This window comes from Poecilia formosa, unplaced genomic scaffold (assembly GCF_000485575.1).
Source record: "Poecilia formosa unplaced genomic scaffold, Poecilia_formosa-5.1.2 Scaffold319, whole genome shotgun sequence".
Taxonomy (NCBI): Eukaryota; Metazoa; Chordata; class Actinopteri; order Cyprinodontiformes; family Poeciliidae; genus Poecilia; species Poecilia formosa.
Window position 1 is genome coordinate 680912 of NW_006800258.1, and position 22382 is coordinate 703293.

At 38.2% G+C, this 22382-nt stretch overlaps 2 protein-coding genes across 4 annotated transcripts; one reads left to right on the plus strand and one right to left on the minus strand.

Annotated features, from left to right (window-relative positions):
- Positions 1 to 122: 122 nt before the first annotated feature.
- Positions 123 to 11682, plus strand: syt5a (synaptotagmin Va). Of its 3 annotated transcripts, XM_016661246.1 has the most exons (11): positions 123 to 240; positions 983 to 1084; positions 3818 to 3978; positions 4165 to 4179; positions 5468 to 5655; positions 7820 to 7903; positions 9432 to 9599; positions 9687 to 9854; positions 9939 to 10056; positions 10137 to 10270; positions 11117 to 11682. In XM_016661246.1, the coding sequence occupies exons 3-11, from the start codon at positions 3825 to 3827 to the stop codon at positions 11324 to 11326; spliced, it is 1239 nt and encodes a 412-aa protein (XP_016516732.1). In that variant the 5' UTR covers positions 123 to 240; positions 983 to 1084; positions 3818 to 3824; the 3' UTR covers positions 11327 to 11682. The 3 variants fall into 3 exon arrangements, with proteins under 3 accessions (XP_016516732.1, XP_007573211.2, XP_007573210.1); XM_007573149.2 differs by lacking the exon at positions 983 to 1084; XM_007573148.2 differs by lacking the exons at positions 983 to 1084; positions 4165 to 4179.
- A 6102-nt stretch (positions 11683 to 17784) lies between these two features.
- Positions 17785 to 22002, minus strand: LOC103152605 (troponin T, slow skeletal muscle-like). Its single transcript, XM_007573150.2, has 9 exons — positions 21806 to 22002; positions 21627 to 21687; positions 20979 to 21095; positions 20805 to 20882; positions 20216 to 20329; positions 20018 to 20127; positions 18805 to 18895; positions 17930 to 17970; positions 17785 to 17838 (listed from the first exon to the last, which is right to left on the minus strand). Exons 3-9 carry the CDS (start codon positions 21075 to 21077, stop codon positions 17793 to 17795), a joined length of 579 nt encoding a protein of 192 aa, XP_007573212.1. The 5' UTR covers positions 21078 to 21095; positions 21627 to 21687; positions 21806 to 22002; the 3' UTR covers positions 17785 to 17792.
- Between the last annotated feature and the right edge of the window lie 380 nt (positions 22003 to 22382).

Consider the following 22382-nt stretch of genomic DNA (forward strand, 5'->3'; position numbering starts at 1 on the left):
TATATATATATATAAAGCTGAAACAGTTTTTGCTGAAATCACAATGGTTTCCGGAAGTGGACAGTAACTAAGTGGTGTTGAGGGATATAGTGAGGATTAACAGGAGGGGGGGAGAAGAGAGAGGGAGCTGGACTTGGACACAACCACTTCCAATCAGTCAGTGTTGGTGGATCTGTGTGGAATGACGTTTGCATGACAGAAGAAAAGATAAAAAGGATATAAGGACTGAGGAGACATTGGGTGAGTTAAGATGTTTTATGTGTTAAAGTTCCATTATGGCCATCTATCACTGAATAAAAACATTTTGTAGCTTTTGATTTACAATTAATGATTTTCAAATTAACATCTTTGGTGGAATGTATTGTCATTTTTTCTTCTTGCTAGAGTCTAAAATTTCCTTGATTTTTACTGAATCTGCTACAGTGGAGTGTGAGGTGAATGACATCAGGGTTAATTAAATTTGATCTTTCAGTGCTAGTGCTTAGTGTTCATATTTAATTCTTTGTAGTTCACCAAGAAAGTTCATAGATGATTGTAACATTTGATTTGACATGATGGACAATGTTCTAAAAGTGGCAGAGATTAGTTTAAGTGGCTTATTGAAGGCTAAAGCTGCATTGGTTGGTGTCTGTTCACATGAAGTCACCTGCAGCAGGCTGGACACAGCTTGGTACGGACAGAGGTTTATACGACTGTCTGCTGGTCAGACAGACTTCTTCTGATGTGGTTGTTTTGTTAACTTTCTTTCTTACATTACTCTTAAGATGCAATAAAAGCTGGCCTTATATGATTCTTCACGCCCGTTTGAACTTTACATTTTGTCAGTGCCTGGGTTTGTATTAACCATAAAATTGCGCAATTTGAAATTACAAAAATAAATTTGCTTAATGGAAACACGCCAGTTTAAAAAAAACCTCAAAGTTTTTGATTAAAAAAATGTTTTGCTTTAGGATGAGGTGGTTTTTTGGCCATATCAAAATAGAAGTATTTTGGAAAACTGGAATGGAAACACTTCCTTCACATCACACAGTCAACAGCCAGATGTTAGTACTGGTGGAAATGACAAAGAAGACGGCAGGAAATAGTAAGAAGATGATGGTTTTTTTCTTTTTTTCGGGGCAGCTGGCTCCACCAGAGTCCTCACAACCTCACACAGTTTGTAAAAAGTTGCATGTCATGTAAATGTGTTGAATCCATATCTCTTCTGTAAAGTTATGGAAAGCCATCCAGCTCAAATGTATGTGACTTTTAGCACGTAGACAACACGTCTGCGTGCTGTCTGCACAGTGTTGCTTAGGTGTTAAATTTTCACACATTTGTGAAAATAACACAACACCTTGATTAATTTGGGTTATTTTATGTAGCTGTTTACATAAGACGCTGCCAAGTTTATTCACATATGATTTTTTTTTGTTGAGTCTCTGTCACAGACTGACATATTGTAACACAATCTGTGAAATTTATAAGAAAAGTTCTTGGACTTTCAAATGTTTTTACAAATAAAACCCTGAAAATGTGAAAAATGAAGTTCATTTCCCCTCAGTCAGTACTAAAACTCCTTTTCTTTGTAGTCAAAACTTCATGCCTTTGTTTCTAGCAACTTTGGACATCTAAAGATGGAAATTTCTGCTCATTCTTCTTTACAAAGTAGCTTAAACTCCATTAGGTTGGTTGAAGAGCATTTCTGAACATCAGTTTCCAACTCTTACAAGAGACAAATTGGATTCAGGTCTGTAACCAATCACTATTATTAATCACAACTGATCTTAGAGTTTGTCATAATAGCACATTTTGCTGGATGATCAACTGACCCAGAAATGATTTCAATAATTTAAAGTATTGTTGTTTTGAGACCATTTTCAAGTAATATATTGACAATTGCTCTTTGTCCACATAGTTTCTGGCAAAGTTTAAACATGACTTTCTCTAATTTTCTTAAATATATTATTTCTTATGTAAATAATATGTATTTTTCTTTTTTATTGACAACAAAAACCATGAATTCTTTTCAATATTATACATTACTTTGTGTTGATCTGTCCCATACATTCCAAATATTATAGTCAGTAATTGTAATGTGATAAAATATAAATATGTCATAAATCTTTTGAAAGCACTATATAAAATGAATGCCAAAATCTAACACGAAACACTTAAAAAAAGATTGTATTAAACATATCTGTATTGTGTGGTAGACTGACTGCTCATTTAAATCTCTAACACATTGCATGACTATGTAAGTTCTGGTCTGTCCAGATGAGAGTGACACATCAATCCCTTGTTGCTGAAACTTTCTTTATGGACATAGAACACCAAATCACCTGTGGCTAATATCTGTCCTGAAAGTTGATAGAAACCACTGATATGGATTTGCTGGTGCAGAAAGTGTGATGGTAGAGAGAGAACTGAGCGAAGAAAGCAAAAGGCGTAGTCCACTATAAAAATCATAAGTGAAATGTGATACTTTATGGGAAATTGTCATCTACTACGGCTAGATAGAAGGCACCTTTGTGTGTTTGATACATATTCTTCTGCAACATTGGAAATCACATGTGGGGATTTTGGAGCCTTTCTGTCCTGGAATGCTTCTCTCAGAAACAACAGAGGACCCATGTGGCAGAATAAAGGATGATAAAATAAAAACATATCAATGGAGGATTTGGATAAATTCATTTAAAGATAAACACCTTATGTACAGCAGTTATTCACCACACTGAGATCGCCCTCTGTAATCCTCTGCAGATCCCATCTGGGCCACGTTACAAAGCTCGCTACCTAAATCAGGTCTGATTCTGGGAGTTTGGTCATTCTGTGTGTGTGTGTGTGTGTGTATGCGTGTGCGTGCATGTGTGTGTGTGTGTGTGAGCAGGACATGGGAGGTATGAGGCCTGATGGGTCCCAAGCAAGGGAGCAAAGAGTGAAGAAAATGGTGATGGGATGGGTGGCTAGAGAAGAGGAGCAGCAAACTGTCCTTAATTTGTTTAATCCGAGGATTTTTGGATTACCTCTGACAATTAATCTTGTTACACAGCAGTGCAGCAACAGAGGGATGTCTGGTGTGGGCGCGGCCTCTGTGTGTGTGTGTGTGTGTGTGTGTGTGTGTTTAAATCTCCCTTTTTATATACGAGGATAAGGACTGACAGCTGGAACTCCTTGCAGGCACGACTACCAAAAACTGGCAGATTTTATTTTGTTTTCTATTACTTTTGTTCACAGACTCACAAAAAGTAAATATCAGTTTTGCATCATTTTAAACTACTACACAAAATTGAAGTACATTTAAAATCACTTTGAAGTAAATGAGCCTGGATATTGGATACAAAGCTGGAATTTGCAACTTTACTCATTGACATTTGTTGATATTTATTGTGGATAAGAACAAATTACATATTTCAAAATTGATAATTGATAGACTAAGTAGTTTTATCTTTTGAAGTATGGGATATTTCCTAGATAGTAGGAACAAAGAACAAAGTCATGGATTGAATAATAAAGTTTATTCAAAAGTATTATTACAGGTGTAACTCATAAACAAGCTCACCCAAACACAACAAAATGTGAAACTTAGCATGAAAACTAGGTTATTTTTACTTTTTATTTTTCTTCCTTTGCATCAACTTGTATATGTTTGAAAAAAGGTTTTATTTCACATAAAAAACTCATTAGATCCTCTCTGCCAATGACAAACAGTCTGTTCTGCTACTGACTCTTGTTTGGTGTCTTTTATTGAACCAGATCATTGCAGGTTAAAGAAACAGGACATATTAGCATTCCACAATTCATTTATTTAACAAATATCCTTCCTTTGTCCTTTCAGAGCAGTGATGCCGTTGGTCAACATGGCCGCAGTGCGGCTCCGGAGGGCGGCGGGGGAAGAGGAGAGGGAGCCGCGGCTGCCTGCGCCCCCGTCTCACCACTCCAACCACCAGTTCGCCAGCATGAAGAACAAGTTCTTCAACGAGCTCACACACCTGCCAAGTGAGCACAACACAATGCTCTCTACGTAGAGTATTTAGGAAAAACACATTGCTGATACATTATAAGATCATAACACCATCCTGTTTTCCTTTATCATTATCTTTCCTTTTTTGCCATTTCATGTCATTTTTTTCATTCTCTTTCCTCATTTTCTCCACGTGTGAACAATGTGTCCCGCTCTCCAAGATCATAAACTCAAGAGTAAGTCCGTCTTGTGTCTCATGCCATCACATGTGTCCTACGTCAGGTTGAATAAAGACCCAACTAGCAGGAAAAGGATTTGCTCTAGTGCTGACGGGTCACTGTCTCCATTCTTCTCATAGGGAGTTTTGTAGTAGACAGAGTCAAAGTCGACTGATTACTTTATTGTCAACTCATCAAATGTACTAGACATACAAGGAGTCAAAATTTTGTTTCTTTCCCTTCGCCAGTGAAACTAATAACCTAAAAATATCACATTACAATAAATAAGAACAAATAATCATGAAAAGAAGTTTTCCATAATCCATAGAAAACACAGCAATAATATTAGAAAAAAATCCCACAAATCAGGTACAATATACAATTTTAAAAACACAAACTCTTACGTATTTAACAGCTCAGATGGAGAGTATTCAGGGTCCTTACCAGCTGATGGAAGAAACAGTTCGATAATCTAGTAGTGCGTACAGAAAGACTGAATTGTGTTACAGTCATGTGTTAGCAGGGTAAAAAGCAGAGGACTGAGTGCTCAGCCCTGAAGACGCCACTGTACAACAGAATCCTGCTGGAGATTTTAGTTTTCCTACTCGTACTACTGCAACCTCTGGCTTAAAAAAATCCAAAAAACAGTTGCGACGAGATGCTCTGAACCCCAACTTATCTAATTTTTAATTCAATTGTTGTATTATTAAATGCTCCAGTGAAATCAACAAAACAATTATTTTCTTTTTATCCAGATGAAGAAGTGCAAAATGAAGAGCAAAACCAGTTGCATTCTCTGTTGATCGCTTTGCTTTATATACAAACTGGAAAGGATCTAAGGTGGAGGGAAGAACAGATTTAATGTGTCACATGACCATGATGGCCGTTCAAAACCTTTCATAACAATAGATGTCAATGTTTTTACTTTAATAAAATGGCAAAATTCAAATACAAAATTGCTGGAAGTTGTAAACGATTACATTCAATCAGACATGAGATTTGGGTATTTCAGAGATTATTTATTTCATGTTGTTTCTGAAAATACTTATTAGTCTGGGACGAAATAAAACTAAACTATAGTAAAAAACTAAACTAAACTATAATAACCCTGGTTCACAGCTGGAATTCTGACTTTATGTGATATTCTTGTATTTCAATACAAGAACTTGGAAAATTAAAATTTCAAGAACCAATGGATGAAAAAAAAATGCCAGTGTATATCTACACTAGTGGTGACTCTTAGTTTATCACCCCTTCAGATAGAATCAGAGCTGTCCATCCTGCTATTGACCGTTTCTCTGTCCAGTGCCCATGTGGGGTGTGGGGGCCATCGTGGTTGTGGTCCTTGCCCTCGTCGCCTGCCTTGGATTCTGCATCTACAAGAAGTGTTTCAATAAGGGCAAGAAGCAAAAGAAGGCTCGAGAGAGGAAAGGGGGAGGCGGGCGGGGGCGCAGAAAGAAGGATAAGGAGGGAGAAGAAGGAGACGAGAAAAAGGTGAGAAGAGCTGATTTCTTCTACGGATTTGTGTTGCTGAATAACTGAAAAAACCCTGAGCAGAAAAAAGGACAAAATGAATGAATGTATGCACACATTCCACTTAAATAAGTATTATATTGCTCCACAAATAAAACTTATGTGCAGTTCAAGTTTAAAATCTTTAAACAAGTGGAATGCATTTGTCTCGTGACTTTAAGGACTGGAAATTTTACCTTCTGGCCTACCTGTTAATCTATGACCAAGACTTGGTCAGAAATGCTATGTTAAATGCAACATAGCATTTAATTAAAATAATATATCCTGCAGCTGATCATCTTGCGATTGTTAAATAATGCCTGAGTTCAGTGCATACGACTTGAGCTGTTTTGATAAACTGTTGATTTAAAAAAGAAATGGTTGTGTAGTGGTTTTCATTCACCAGGGCCTGTAAGAAAACGCAACATGCAACAAGCCAAAGTAGTTGGGTCATAGAAACAACAACTCCAGTCAAGCTCTTGCAGTAACTGTTAAACAGGATCTATTCGCCAGTTTTTATCAATTCGGATCTTCTCATTTTTGCAGAATCCTAATAAGCCTGTCACTTTGGAGGGTTTTCAAGCTTGGAATATTTTTTTACGTTCACGCCACGACGTCTCAGTTGGATTCAGATCAGGACGTTTATTCGGCCACTCCTAAGTCTTCATTTGTTTTTTCCTTAAGCCATTCAAAGACGGACTTGCTGGTGTGTTTTGGTCATTGTCCTGCTGAACCCCAATGCACCTAAGGTCATAAACAGATATGATGTTCTCTCTCAGGATGTTTTTGCAGGGAGCAGAATTCATGGTTTCATTTTCCATGACAAGTCTTCTATTTTTCTTTTATATCAGATAAGATATATTGAAACCTAACTCTTCCAAAAACATGTCTCACCAGTTTACAGAATAGATTCTGTAAATGTTTGCATAATCAAATTATTTTTTGGCAAAACTGATAATAGTAATGTTCCTTTCACTCAGCATTGGTTTTCTTGGAGCTCAGCCCTGCTACTTTTGCCCAGGCCCAGTGGTGAAGTCATGAGAACCTACCATTAGTGAATTAAGCCAGCACTGGAGGTCTCTGGATGTTGTTCTGCAGTTTTTATGACCGGTCAGATGAGTTGTGGTCAGTTTGGTCAGCAGGCCACTCCAGAAAGGTTCACTGCTGTTCCATGTTTTCTCCATTCGTGGATCATGGCTCTCACTGCTGTTCACTGGATTCCCACAGTCTTACAAGATTCATCTCAATGACTTTGTTTTTTTTTTCTTTTGTACATTTTGACATTTGTTTATAGATTTTACTCCAGTTTAGGTGTTTTCTGCTTTGGGAATAGTTGCGGCAGTAATCAAATCGAGTGGCAAGAGAAATTCAACTCAAATTACCACAATTATTTTATGTCTCTTCCCTCTCTAGCAGAGTCTAGGAGCTAGTTAGCTTAGCCTAGCGCTAACAGGGGGATAGAAACAGGAGATAACGACTTGACTGGGCTTGTTTAAAACACAGCAAAATGATGGCGCTGATAGATAAGATTCTTTCTTTTTCTTGCCAAAGAGATAATATTATAGTATGTAAACATATAATGTCATGTTGTCTCATGTCATGTTGAACACTGAACAAATACGGGTGTTGTTGGAATTTTTATTTTTTTTTCTGGGTGGTCCAAGTCTGTTTACTGTGTTCATCCTTCAACAGACAGAGACAGCTGCTGCTTACTGGCTTCCTGATTTTAATCTCAGTTTTACAGTTTGCAGAAGTTTGGCTTCTGTCCAGGTTGAGACATGCATTCTGAAGTATGTGCTCTATCTGGGCAACAGCCTCAGTGTCCAGAGACAACACGATTGACTGGTGCTGAAGATCTAAAGATGTCTGTCACCAGTGTAAAAAACACATATTCCTGAAAAGCTTTGGCACTCTGACAGAAAATGTTCTTTATTTGTTCCAGTCATTTAAAGGTTCACCTGTTAATCTCTACTTTGACCGTCTTTAGTAAATTCATTGCACCACAACCTCCTACAGGCAGTAATATTTCCTTTGCTCATGTTCTATTGTGCTTTTGTTGCTTCAAGTAATCAAAGGAGAGCAGAAGCAACATGTGTGAGTTTGATAACGTCACCATGACGATTTGCCACCCTGTCATATTTTTCAGGATGGAGAGGAAGAGAAGGGAGAGGAGAAGGAGGTTTTCGGCAAACTGGAGTACTCGTTGGATTATAACTTTACTGATAATCAGGTGCACAATGCTCACACAACAACACACCGCACTGACTTTTCTAGAGTTATCGTAACTAGAACAAGATTTTACAGCCTTCATGTTTTAAAGCTTTGACATGCTTGGGTGAGGTTTGGTAGATGCCTGGATTGGCAACTGAACTTTAAAGTTATTTCAATTGGAAATATATTTAGACAGTAAGATGTATGAGACTGTATTTTATTTTTCAAAGGTGCCAGTACAATTGGTGAAGGTATAAATTTACCCAGAACACAGCTCTGGTGAACCTGTGTCTTAGTATGACAGGTTAGAATTTTGAGTTTCTAACTGACTGGTGATTCGTCAAAAACCAATCAGCAACAAAATGATTTAGGTTACATTCCTGACTCAGGATAGAGGGAGCACTCCATCTCAAAATAGAGCTACACTAGACCTAAGCTTCAAATAATGTAGTAGCATAGGAGAAACTAAGAAATCTCCCATTATGCTTTTTCCTATTTGTTTCCCATTCTAAATACAGCTCTTGTCAAAATGAAAGTCCATGAATACAGTAGCAAGAGTTGTCAACACTTGAAAATCTTTAAAGACTTCAGAGTCTTTTAGCTTGTACTTTCCTTTGGTGGGGAATTTATTAAGGTCTGAACACAAACAGGCTTTGGTGGCATACAAAATGTGATGCCTTATTTGGGATTGCTGGTTAAAGGAAAAAAAAAGAAAGAAAACATTGATGGCAACATTTCAGCTACACAGAAGCTACACAGAAAGACCATTAATATTTTACCACCTCATTATTTTCAACTACACATTCACACATGGTTAAATGTTCAAAATGGTAAGAAAAATGTACCTGTTGTACCTCCAGAAATTGTGCAATTTGAAATAAATTCATTTAATAGAAACACTCCAATTTTGAAAAAGCTAGGACGAAGTGGCTTTTCAGCCAAAAAGATCCGTTTCAAAACACTGCAAATGCAAACACTTCTTTCACATCGCACAAGTGACCTGATCAACAACCGGATGTTACTACTGGTTGAAACTACAAAGAAGATGACAGGAAGTGGTAGGAGGATGATGGTTTGTTTTTGTTTTTCTTTTTTTTTCGGACAACAAACAGCTGGCTCCACCAGAGCCCTCACAGCATCACAGTTCATAAAAAGTCGTGTGTCATTCCAACGTTTTGAATCCAAAACTCGTCTGTAAAATCACTGACTAGAATATCCCCAAAACACTGGATACGCAGCCGCTCCCAACGCTTGAATGAGACGCTGACGTCTCCTCTGATTGGCTGATACATGATGAGCGCTAGCATCTCATGCAACTGTTTACATCTGTCACTGCCATGATTTTTACTGACTTATCGTGTGGACAAGATAATTCACATGTGATTTTAATTTAATTTCTCATTTAATGGAAACACTGCAATTGCGAAATTGTGTTTTTTCACCACTAGCAGAAAATAGGCTTTACGTAGATTTGCTTACATTTGTGACGGAATCACAGCTGTAGTTTGGAACTCGGACTGATCTTCTGCTCTTGGATTCTCCTCCAGTTGATCGTGGGCATCCTTCAGGCTCAGGACCTCCCAGCGATGGACATGGGCGGAACCTCTGACCCTTACGTTAAAGTGTACATGCTGCCGGACAAGAAGAAGAAGTTTGAGACCAAAGTTCAACGCAAGAACCTCTGCCCTGTGTTTAACGAGACTTTCAGTTTTAAGGTCTATACATTGATGTCGTTTTGAATACTAAGGTATTTTCTAACAGAATTCAAAGCTAAATTTGATGCTAGTGCTCTTCCTCTCCAGATCCCTTACAGTGAGCTGGGTGGTCAGACTCTGGTGCTGCAAGTTTTTGATTTTGACCGTTTTGGAAAACATGATGTCATTGGCGAAATCAAGATCCCAATGAACAGCATAGACCTCGGACAACCAATACATGAATGGAAAGATTTAGTTGGTGGAGAAAAAGAAGAGGTAAATGTTTATTTTTTTCCCTCCAAAACTAGGCATATCCAGACTTTAACAAAACACCTGATATATGCATTGTGTTTCTGACAGCAAGAGAAACTGGGTGATATCTGCATTTCCCTTCGCTATGTCCCCACGGCTGGTAAGCTGACGGTCAATGTGATGGAAGCAAAGAACCTGAAGAAAATGGACGTTGGAGGACTGTCAGGTATATGTTGTTCGCATACCTAAAGGTTGATGATCGACTTGTATTGGAGGTCTGCGTTGACTCGTATTTGTCCCTCTCAGATCCGTTTGTCAAGGTGGTTCTGCAACACAACGGCAAACGACTCAAGAAAAAGAAGACATCTGTGAAGCAAAACACTCTAAATCCTTACTTCAACGAGAGCTTCAGCTTTGAGATTCCCTTCTCCCAAATTCAGGTTTGTACTCTGCATAGTTTCACTGATATTTGGATCTGTTGACTGTTGCATGAACGTAGTACAACACAAAAGTATTTCTTTTGAAATAAGGAAACATTTTCAGACAATTTTCTGTAAATATTTCTTATAAGTAGGCCTGATTGCTTTGCATAAAGAACATTTAACATAGTTGCTTTTTGTTTTAGTCATTGTTAGTGTTTTTGTCGTCCACCGTGAGGAAATGTGACGTGTCCAAAACGCAATCGGGTTTTAATGTCTTAATAGTGGATCATAAATCTTTCTCAGGCAGATACAGGAAAACAAAAACCAAGTTATTATTGAACAAAGCTATATGATTTTAATTATTTAAACTCCAACATACTATGCTAACTATTTGAAGCTTAAATCAGAAAGTTTGCATGAACATACATGAAGTCCCTGAACATCAGATTTTAATGCAACTCTCTGCTGACAGTATAATGTTTAAGTAATTTCTTTTTCTCCAACCACTGCAGAGTTAGGGTGCAATTTGGAGATGTGGTGCTCTGCTACAATGGGAATTCCAATGCATTTTGATTTCTATGTGCAAGAGCTCATCATTGCACAGTGGCTAGAGAGACTATGCATAACAGTTGTTGTATCAAGAGTCCTGAGAGGACAGCCTGGGTTAGCTGTGATAAAATCCCATAGGAAAACTGTATGACCCTGCAATTATATTTGTTGTTAATTTTGTCTAATTTGAGGAGAAAATGCGATGCTTTTAGTAATCAAGTCTAGACTGATATAGTTTAAATGTCACATACGTCATACATGCGAGCGAGACATTTACAGGAAGTACCACTGACCCTCCTCTGTCTCCACACACAGAAAATCCAGGTGCTGATCACCGTGTACGACTACGACAAACTGGGCAGTAACGATCCCATCGGGAAGTGCTGGATCGGCTATGGCGCCTCCGGCGTCGGGCTGCGCCACTGGTCAGACATGCTGGCCAATCCCAGGCGACCCGTGGCCCAGTGGCACACACTGCTGCCAGAGGAGGAGGTGGATGCGGCCCTGAAGGCCCCCATCCGCTAGCGTGGCCCCTGAAACCTGGGCTACTCACAGTGTAACTTTCCAGGAACTACTGACTTATTTGTAATATTTTACTTTAAATTAAGTTATTGTGCGTGTTTGTGTGTGTGCGTGCGCATGACCTTCATTTTCACAAATCAACAGATACATGTACATGCATGTTCACTAGTGAAGGAATATGCAAGATACTCATTGTGACAAAATAATCTTTGAAATGGCTCAGTGAGTAACTTCCTGTCTAACGTGAGTAAATTGTGCCATGCTGTCATGTGGTCTACAGGCTTCAAAATATTGTATTATATATTATACTGTATGCTTTCAATGAGAAATAGAAGACAGGAGGGTTATGTATAGAAATTAAAAAAAAGACTATTTCATCTTTATTTAGACGTTAGCACTGGGACGCAGACGGCTATGTTCAGCAACAAAAACACAAAATAACTGTGCTAACCTTGTTCAAGCTAATCTGTTAGCTAGCTGGATCCTTTAACTAACTGGCTAATCTGTTAGCCAGCTAGCTCATGACATATAAAACGTAACTGTTTTTGTTTTATTTCGTTGATAATTTTCTCTCATTTTTACATCAGCTAATTTGAGTCTCAAAGGTAACTCAAAAGTGGTGAATTATTTCTTACTCTAAACCAGCATTGAAGGGTCTATTAAGAAATGTTAAAGCATGGCTCTGCTACTTATGTAAGTACTGCATAAGTGATACTTATGAAGTACTTAATCACTGCATAAGTAGCTAATATATTTGCTGTGTTCGTTGCTCTCTAGGCATTTCCATGTAGTACATTAATTGCTAAGCTAACGGCTAGCCTGAGAGGAGCCAAGGCTTCTTGTGTCTTAAAAATGTTCAAGTCTCAAAATATCATGGTGGTTAATGCTAAAGCTATTTTGCTAACATTTAAATGGTTGCTGCTTTTGTGATGTCTGGTTGATTAAGGAGAAATTGCTGATTATTTACACTTTAATTGGAGGTTTAATAACCTTCCTATGTGAAACATGCATATACAAATGAAGCAGTAGAAAATAAAAATGCTACAGTGATCTAATGAGCTCATTTGCTGAATGAAACACTTCACATGTTTCAAACAGGAATGGTGCACTAATTTCCTACCTACATTTCTCAGTCATTTGCTTCTGTGTTAATTATTTCCCCAATGTAAATATGGTGTCAGTTTAAAGATTCATAAAATAGCTTTTACATAAATTGGTCCAGTGTTTTTGATTTTAGAGTTGTTTTAAGACAGTAAAAGTTCACATGGTCTTTGCCCCTCTCAAGCTAGCTTTTAGCTTTTATATTCAAGAACAACTAAATTTGATTTAAACTAAATGAAGATGCCAAGTGAGCCATCTACTGTAGGTGTGGTGTTAAATTAAAAATAATAATAATCTTACTTCAAAACTCCTGAGGTATCCCTTGAGCATCAGATTAAGATTTTGTTTTTAAGGCTAGCAAGGGTGTCCAGATAAAGCTAAGACCAATTTTACCATCTACTTACAAGATAGCACTAGAATTTAGAGTCTGCTAAAAGTAAAATGGACACCAAGACATTGTTGCTGACCAGAAATGTTCGTGTCCTGTTCTGTTTACCTGAACTCCTCCTCTTTACTCTTTAGCGTATCGGATCTATGCTTGATTGTTCCAGTTTGATGTGCTGTAGTCAGATTTGTTCTCAGAACAGAACAGAAGTCATATTGTGAGTGGCGGTGTCATGCATGTGTGTGCTGCTATTTGTTTCTTTAAAAAAAAAATGAGACAGAAATTCTTATGGCTTCACTTTCTATCCCTTATATTGTGATTGTAAAATAAAAAAGCAGATGAAATAAAAGACAGATGGTTTGGTGGACTGATGGATTCACATCAAGCTACAAAGCCACACACACAGTCAGATATTTAGTTGTTTACAGTGAAAGGAGCTTTATTACAAACCGTTCTTAACACAGGTTGTTTCTGATCTAGTCACTATGGCTCTCCGCCCAGTGCTGCATAGCCTAGGCCCTGGGGGGAGGTACAAGCTCTGAAAAAATAAATAAAATGAAGTTTGGGCAGAAGAAGGATGTGCTTGCAGTTTGATTCTTTCATGAACTGCCACTGGTTGTTGAAATAATTTGATACTGAATGTAAATGTACCGTAATATCAATTCAATCCACTCCTCTTGAACCTGATTGGAAAGTGTAACCTCCACCTCTTCCACCAAAGAGCGGCATGCCAAGTGACACTGCTAACGTAGCAACTTTGTCACCCTTATCTAGTTTTAGTAAATAATTTTTGAAATAACTGGCAACAATCGCTGTTTACAATTCCAACATGGACCGGGCCATAAGGGAACAGGTGATCTGGGGCTACTGTGACAGCTGTGTTTACACTGTGGCTGAGAGACACTGTTTGAGAAATATCCACACTGATGACGTGTTTGTGAGGTCTTTTTTTTTTTTCTTTTTTTCACATGTTTAACGATGAGACTTTGTTGAACGAAGCATTTTTGGAGTGAAATAATGTCATAGTGGACCCTCCTGGCAGAGACATCAACAAAGCTGTTCCAAGTTAAACAGGAAAGTTTGACTGCAGTACCCTCCCTTCAACCCAAAGAGGGCAGCACTAAGACTGTTGAAGGTAAAATGTTACAGAATTAAACAAGTTCACACTAATATGTTAACATTTACACAAAGACATAAACACAGCACACTTAAGGACTGATTTGTCTGCAAAAAAAAAAAAAGTTGATTGGGGTTTAGCTACTCTTTAAGATTCAACCAATATTGCCATTAGTGTCACTAGTTCAGTTTCGTTCTTGTTTGAGTCAGGTTTTACAGTTTAAAGCCATTCAAACTTATTTGAACCCAAAAAGCCCCTTAGACCCACAGCAGCACTGCTGCTTTTATAGGTCTGTCTGTGTTTTCCCCGACTGACTGTGAACCAGCGAAAGAGCGGATTATTGGTGTGTCCTTATTAGTCCTTGACTCCTGCAGAGAGCCAAACATGTGAGGCAGGAATTAAACTGGGGGGAGGGCAGAAAACCTGTCCACAGTAAGACGAGAGACGGAAAAGCTCAAAGAAAATAAACGAAGAAATAATTACTTTTTTACTTTCACAATGAGGCATTTTTCACCCCTTTTTAAAATATAAGAATTTTATGTGACTCAAATGAGGAAGAGGAGACTCACTTTTAGTGCCTGGTTTTGTTATATGAACATGTGAAATAACACAAATCCTGCCACCTCTTTTTCTTGTTATTTGTTATTCCTGTTAATTATGAGACTTTGTTGATCAGCTATTGAGGTTTTTTCTTTTTTGACTTTACTCTGCTTTAAAGTCAATCTACAAATGTTGAGTCAATTGCCAGCCAAGGAAAAGATGACTTTGAAACAAATTGCTGGGGGGGGAAGAAAATCAGAAAACTTTCTTTCAAAAACAAATAGTTACTGCATAAAATAAATAAAACATATTAATATATATTTTAAACATAAATAACATACTTTATTTGCATTTTTAAATGTTTGTCATCTTCCTAAAAATTCCATAATTTGTTTTTGCCAAAAGTGTTTTAGGCAACAACAACAACAGCAAATAAATAATAAATTAATTAATTAATGATCACTTTTGGCAAAAATGACTTAGGCAATTATTTTAGGAAGGTGACTATATATGCATATATAGTTAAATAAAAAGAATGATATGTTTTATTACTGACATGGACTACATTTATTTTTGGCTAAAACTGAGCTTTCTGTTGAACCTTTCAGACTTTCCGTAACATACAGGCAGCCTGCTGGATTTTATACACATTAATACGTAATGCCACTTTTTGCCACCTGAGGGCGACCTCTGCCATTATTTTTGGCCTGTCATTGACAGCAAAGCGATCTCACATCTTTCTCCGTCTTCGGTTTAAATGCCTATCACCGCTATTACATAACAATTTAGTTTGACTCTTGAGAATTTCACCACGTCCATCGTATTTCAGCATTCCTTTCATTATCTCTTCATCCGTCAGAATGCATGAGTGAAAACTGACTCATTAACTACATCAGATAGCAGCTCTGATAAAATCAAGACGCCATCATGAAACGGACATGTGAGCTGTCCACGGTCTGCCTCAGCCATTTAACATCTCGTCGTACAGGAACAGTGCAAACGTCGCTGATAGCTGATTCCAGCTCCACTTAAGTGATTGAGATTTTCAGAGCGATGTCTGAAGGGTTCCCCTTTTTTCCAGAATCATTTAATCTGTACCACTGAAGCGTTTTCCAGCTGTCATGTCAACGTCTCCATTCCTGTTTCTCATGGTTTTATCTAAGGCAGATCAGTAGATCAGGACATCACTAAGATGCTCTTTGAGATTCTCCTTCGAAAGCAACTATGTGCCTCGGCAAGCTGTAAGGTAAGGTAATTTTATTTATATAGCACATTTTTAGCAACAAGGCAATTCAAAGTGCTGTAGCACCAACCTAGCAAAAACAGGACTTCCTGTGTTATTAAAAATTGTGGTAATTGGTGGTTTAATTTATCTCACTAGCAGTGTTGGTAGTCTGAATCCATTTTATTGTGGTACTAGTCTGAGCTTTATTTTTTTAAAGTGTATTTAATTGTGGCAACAGTTTTGTTTAACCTATGACGTCCAAGAAGAATTTCCCCTGACATGGACAAGTAGCGACTGACCGATCCCATGTCGAGGTTCCAAGTGAATTGGAAATCGCTGTGTCTAACTCTTTGGTGTGAAAAACATGGCAAAGTGTTCTGGAAAGAACCACTGGAAAGGACCACACAAGCAGTGGAAGCATGTCAATCCACAGTAACAGGTTTTTCTCCTTATAGTGAAAATATACAGTCGCAGTATCCAAAGAACAACCAGCTGCCCAGCTGAAGATGTGTGAAATGCTCTAAGATAAATTTTTGTTTTTCTATTGCAGTAGCAAAAGTTTATGTCAACTCTAGAAAAATTTTATTTAGAAAAGCCCAATCTATGATTCCAGAATCAGAAGCATTTGTTTTTATTTATACTCTACCTTTTAATTTAAATTGGAGTGTGTGTATGGCGTGGCTGCCGTACCTCCAAGCCATGTGGCGTTCTGTGTCTAGGAACCTTTTGTGAGATCATGATTTCCTGTTTTCTTAGGATATACTATAAGTGTTTCATAATTCAGAAGCCTACTCTTTAAAGAGAAAAACATATTTCAAGGTGCAGTAGAACTGCAAGGTGCGTCTTAATAACAACCATTTAATGACAGCTAGATGCTGTTTTCCAATTGCTGCTGAGACTTTAAAAGGAATCAAAATTCAACAACGGCCATGATGCTTTTCCACATGTAGAAAAACATCATGGCTGTTGTTAAATTTTATGGAGGATCTGTGATGCTCTTCCAAAAAGCCCCAGGAACTTTGCAAAAAGCACTTGGCATTATGAACTCTTTAGATGAAAATCTGATTGATGAAAATTTGTCATCACTGGGTCCTTTGAGATAACGATCCAAGACCAAAATGGTTCCACAGATACAAACTCAGCCTTCTTCTGTTTTCTTCTGCTGCCCTTCTTAGCATGAACAGATGCAGGCTCCTGTTAAGGACTTGCATCCTGAATATTGGCTGCTTTTGCCAAGAAGTTTGTTTTCATTGCTGCTGTCCTGCAGAGGCCCAGCAGTCGTCCAGTGTTATTTTCACAACAGGCAAAGCAATATATCCTCATGACAGGAGAAAAACAACATTTTAAAAATAAGTTATGTCATGCCGTCTCCTGAGAATATTGAGAGAGAAGACTGAAGAGCTTGCCTGCTGTTGTTTTTTTTAATTTATAATAATTTACTCATTAAAAAAACAACAGTAACAACAACAACAACAAATCAGACCTATGGAGTGCTTGTTAACTTAAAGCTAAAGAGACTATTTAGTTCTAATTTCACTTTTGTACTTTTTCACATTTTTTCACCCTGAAGCCACAAGCGTCAGTGTATTAGTGTATTTTATTGTTTTAATAGTGATGAGAAGTTTGGCCCTTTTGAAGACAGCCGCCTTGTTCAGCTGCCAAACGGCTCTGAATTTATTATCATCTGTTGCCACCCCATAATCCACCCTCCACCAAACTTTACACTTAGCACAGTGCAGTCAGACAAATACCATTCTGATTTGTCGGTCTTTATGAAACGTTTTTGGCAGAATGCTGAAACCTTGGTTTCAAAACGAGGGAGAGCGTATTGCTCCTGGGTTGTCTGGCTGCCTGTCTGTTTCAGAGTTTATTTTCAAATGTTTTTATTTGTCTTGAAGATGCTGAACAAAATCACACATCCTTTTAAATGTAGCGCATGTACTTTTATTTCAGCCAAATAACATCAAGTTACAACACATCCAGTTCAGAGAAACCCAGGAGCGCTATAAAGAATCCAATTTAAAAAAACAAACAAAACATTTTTTTTTCTTAATTGTCTTTGAATCACGTTGCTCCCATCTCTGTTTTTGTGCTTGCAGTTTTACTTCCAGCGACCACCCACCTTCCCCTTGCCATGGCCTTTTTTGCTAAGGGAGAAAAGACAGACGGGAAAAGACGAGTGAGGCGCGGCGCCGGAAGGAGACAGAATCAGACATGTCAGATTTTGCATCTACTCACAATTTCTGAGCATGTTGGATTCTGTTCAGTAACACAGTAATCTGTGGGAGGCAAAGAAAAGTGTTCTTGGGATTAGCAGATTGTTATTAGAGTTTAGTTAAAGTTTAAGAAGTATTCATCACCCTTGAACTTTTTCACATTATTCTTTTTGTCTTGTTAAAACCACAAACATAATAAAATGTATTTATCGTCAGATTGTTTCACTTATAACAAAACATTTTTCAAATAATCTGTCATAATCTGTAGTAATAGTACTTTTTTCATCAATATACTGTAAGGGAATTATTGACTTAAAACAAGTCCCTATTATCTCTCCTGAAAAGTTACTTGTAAGTTATTTTTGTCTTATTTCAAGTGTATGAATATATTTGCACTAAAAACTAAACCAAAAACACTTGGTAAGATTGTGTGTTTTTCCAGTGTTGGTCTTTGTGTTGCTGTTTATTCACTAAAGTTCTATAGTAAACCTCTGAGTCCTTCACAAAACAGCTGGATTGATACGGAAATGAAATAACAAACACAGCTGCTCAACGTAATACCAAAGAAAATATTCAGAAAAATGACCAGAAATTCAGAAACTGTAGAAGGCTTCTGCTGAATATGTTCCATGTTTACACAGCAAAAAAATGTTTTGAATGTGCTGGATCCATGTTTTTGTTTGTGGAAACACAATTTCCCATTGGTCCACAGTAATGTGTATCAAGCAGCAGCCACACATGACCAAGTGGAGCCATTTACCTTTAACCCAGCTGGGTCACCTCTCAGTACGTTTACAGTTTAATTCTAATTTGTGTGATGAAAATGGATTTGCTCAATCAGCTGAACTCACCTTCCTCCCGTTACACGGAGGTCGTAAAGCGGGTTGTAAAGCCTACCTCGTATCTCTGGTGCTTCATTTGCTCCATGAAGTCAAACTTCTCAGATTCCAGCTGATGGATCCAGTTCCACATCTCCTGGGCCCGGTTCCTGACAAACACAGAGCCACACACCGTGTTTCTATGCTGTAAAGTCTTTTAGTGTGTGACTCTTTAACGAGTTTGGCTGGGTGAGTGTGGCACCATGCAGCGTAAAGTCCTTTGAGTGACATGAAAATTCAGCCAAAGAACAAAATAATGGACCACAGAGAGCTGTACTTCAGGATTAGTTTTCATCTCATACCTGTTCAACAACATTTATGAAATTATGAAACTGGGTTTATCACACTGGGTTACAAAAAAAGTCAACCTTTTGGAAGATGTATATGTTTTTTTCAACTGAACTAGGACTATTTTTTTAAATCCTGAAATGATGTACATTTTTCTCAGGTTTTTATTCTAACTTGATTTAGAGAAATACAATGTTCTGACTAAACTGATAACATTTTTGTGTGGTTTTGCATACATATGTGCAAATTATTGCAAACGTTTTTAAATTAGTATGACAAACATTTGATTTTTTATTTTTTTTTGCAAATAATCACAAAACCGATCGTAAAACCCTGAAGAGGTTCCCCAAGTGTATTATAAGCCTGGCGGGCCACCAGGCTTATAATTGTGCCCTCACCTTATATATTTAAGCAATGCTTAAATATATAAGCGTTGCTTATATATTTAAATCTTTTTAAAATGTTTGCAGTTTTTAAGTCTATTGTTGGTGTTCATGTATTAATCTTCCAATCTCTCAATAACACATGATTATCAAGCTATATTTTCAAATTTCCTGTCAACTTTAAACATTTTTTAACTAAAAAACACAACAGGCCGCTAGTTGAATGACTGCCCTCATGCCCAACCAGAGGGGCTTAGCAAATTTTGTGGAGGAAACGTTGCATGTGAAAAGATTGGTCAATGTAATGTAATTGTAAGAATTTATTAATATTTTAAAAGTTTGTTCATGGGTTTTATCAGAACATTCTGGCACAACCGGCCCTTTAATAGCGTCCATATTTTAGTCCAAAAGTAAAATAAGTTACTGGTAGTCACCTCCTGTATTTATGTCTATGCTCACCTCCTGTGATGGAGACCTGCATGAAGTGCTGTGACAATAATATAAAAACCCATCGCTGCACTGGATTACTGACTGACTGCGACGCGTCTGGAAGGGACTCACCTCAGGCTGTCCTCCCTCATGTTGTCGATGCCTAGAGGCTGCCGTCTGTCGGCCAGCGTCTTCCTCTTGATCTCCCTCCCCGTCAGGCGCTTGCTCTTCCTCGACTCGGCCTGGATCGGGGTTAAACAGCACACAATCATCCTCCACTTTTCCTACTTTTCATCATCGATCTGAGGTGAAAACACCAGGCACACTGACTTTGGCCAGGAAACCTCCAAAGTTGGCTCCCATGCCAGACAGCACTTTCTTCTTCTTCAGGTCGTCATCTGCCTTCTTTTTGGCCTCCTCTTCCTCTTTTCTGTGACGTTCTTCCTGCGAGGTGGAATGGACGAAGGATAGAGACAAAATATCATGTTTGCTGTTTCAATGCGTTATCGTTGCAGCATAGCAGATGTAAATGCCTTGCACAGGTTGATGAAGTACCTCCAATAGATGTACAGGGTTTCCTATGAGGTATTATAAGCCTGGCAGGCCACCAGGCCTACCTGGTGCCCTCACCAGGTTTAGCATTGTTAATTTATTTTAGTTTGTTCTTAATTATTGCCTTTTTAAAAATACTTTATAGTTGGTGTTAAGGTGTTAATCTTCCAGTCTCTCAATAATGCATAACTACCAAGAGATATTTTCATTTCTTGTGAGATATGTTTATGGTTATGACGTTGTGGTATGGATACTTTTGCAAGGCACTCTACATATGACGTATGAACTGTACATGGCAGGTAAACTTATGATTTCATATTCTGAACAGGTATGGGATACAGTTTTATGAAGTAATGTGGGTCTTTACTGCAATCCTATTCTGTCGGTCCTTCTCCTTCTCGGCTCTGACTCTCTGGATCTCGGCCCTCTCGGCTCGGCGGTGCTCCTGGAGGGAAAACATTTGGCCATTCATTTCATTCCACTTGCGCTCCAAACCAGCTTTGAGATTTGACCAGCCGCATGGGTCTTAAAGTGATCTCACAATCCGCTCCTTGAGCCCAATGAGTTCCTCCTCGTCCTTCTTCCTCTGCTCAAAGTGAGCATCGATCAGGGTGTGCAGCTCCAGTAAGTCCTTCTCCATTCGCTTTCTGTGGATGTCCTGTCAAAGTGACGAAGGAAACAGTTGAGAGACAACTCCTGGTGATCAATTGTTCAACGTCTAGAGACGACCGAAGAGAAAGACCAAAACCAACTGTTAGCAGCTAGAGGGCTGGGTAGCTGATCCAAGAGTTAATCTAGAAGATGGCCATTGGGTGATTACTGAGCTAGAACCAAACCAACAGCTTACCTTAATGTTGCTAAAGCATTTTGTGCAATGATGGGACAGGACTTGAGTTTTAGTTCCAATGTATTGAGGGTTTTGTAGCAACAATAAGTTAATTATATTTCATGTGGAAAAACAATTTTTTTAGACATGCCTAATTTCGCAGTTAGTTTCAGATTTCTCTCTGACTTTTTCTGGAATGAAATGAAGCCATCCGCTGCAGGATGTGTTACGCCACCATAACCCGGCTAGAAACTGACCAAAGCAGAACTTAGCTCTCCGTCTGATCCCAGTCAGTACCTTCTACTACGCTCTAACTTTAGCCGTGAACATGGCACCTCTGTTTCAATTGTCTTATTAACTTACGTCAAAATCCACTCGTTCTCCCTCAGGAATCTTTGGAGGAGCAAGTTGGGGCACAAGAGGTCTTTAAGTGGAGAGAAGAAGAAAAAACCCCCAAAACAAAACAGAGCTTAGTGAAAGAAAGTGGAGGAAACTGCACAAAGACAGATGAAGCAATCTGAGCTTTGGTTTACACAACATACTTTGGCTTGGGGCGCTCTTCTTCTGCAGAGAAAAATGCACAAAATAAACAAGTTTAGAGTTTATTCCTGAGGTGAAAGAAAGGATTGTGAAAAACAATGAAAAGGATGGTTGATATTTTGAAAAGGACAACAGGTGAGGTGTTTGGAAAAGTATGTTATCATCAGAAATTACAAAACAAAACAAGAATCCAAAGACTTTTGTGTGTTAAATACACCTGACAAAGAACTACCAATCAGGAAAAAGATTTGGATCATGACTGCTTAGTTTATTAGAAACACACAATGTCTGAGCAGGAAGTGGTAAGAGTATTGCATTAAACATACAACAGACCATAGAAGTTGTTACACAATAATCATCTCTATGGATGCCACAGATACACTGGGCTTGTAGAAAAGCATTTGAACCGTTCTGTTTTCTGGATGATACGTCAAACATTAACTAAGGGAATTATTTAAATCACTAACAGCTGCTTAAGTTGCAGAGGAACATGCTCTCTGCAGTCAAAGTTCTGGTGTGATTCTTCTCTCTTCTTTAGTCATTTCCTGCCAAGGACTCAGCTTTTTGACACAGACTAGA

Bases quoted from the DNA above. Each gene is read 5' to 3' on its own strand.
- syt5a (XM_016661246.1), top strand. From the start codon at position 3,825: ATGCCGTTGGTCAACATGGCCGCAGTGCGGCTCCGGAGGGCGGCGGGG. The intron at 9,855-9,938 runs GTAAATGTTTAT...TGTTTCTGACAG, and splicing joins TTGGTGGAGAAAAAGAAGAG to CAAGAGAAACTGGGTGATAT. The intron at 10,057-10,136 runs GTATATGTTGTT...TGTCCCTCTCAG, and splicing joins GGACGTTGGAGGACTGTCAG to ATCCGTTTGTCAAGGTGGTT.
- LOC103152605 (XM_007573150.2), bottom strand. From the start codon at position 21,077: ATGGAGAAGGACTTACTGGAGCTGCACACCCTGATCGATGCTCACTTT. The intron at 20,128-20,215 runs GTCAGTGTGCCT...ACCCCGATCCAG, and splicing joins TTGGAGGTTTCCTGGCCAAA to GCCGAGTCGAGGAAGAGCAA. The intron at 18,896-20,017 runs GTGAGTCCCTTC...TGTGTTTGTCAG, and splicing joins ATGAGGGAGGACAGCCTGAG to GAACCGGGCCCAGGAGATGT.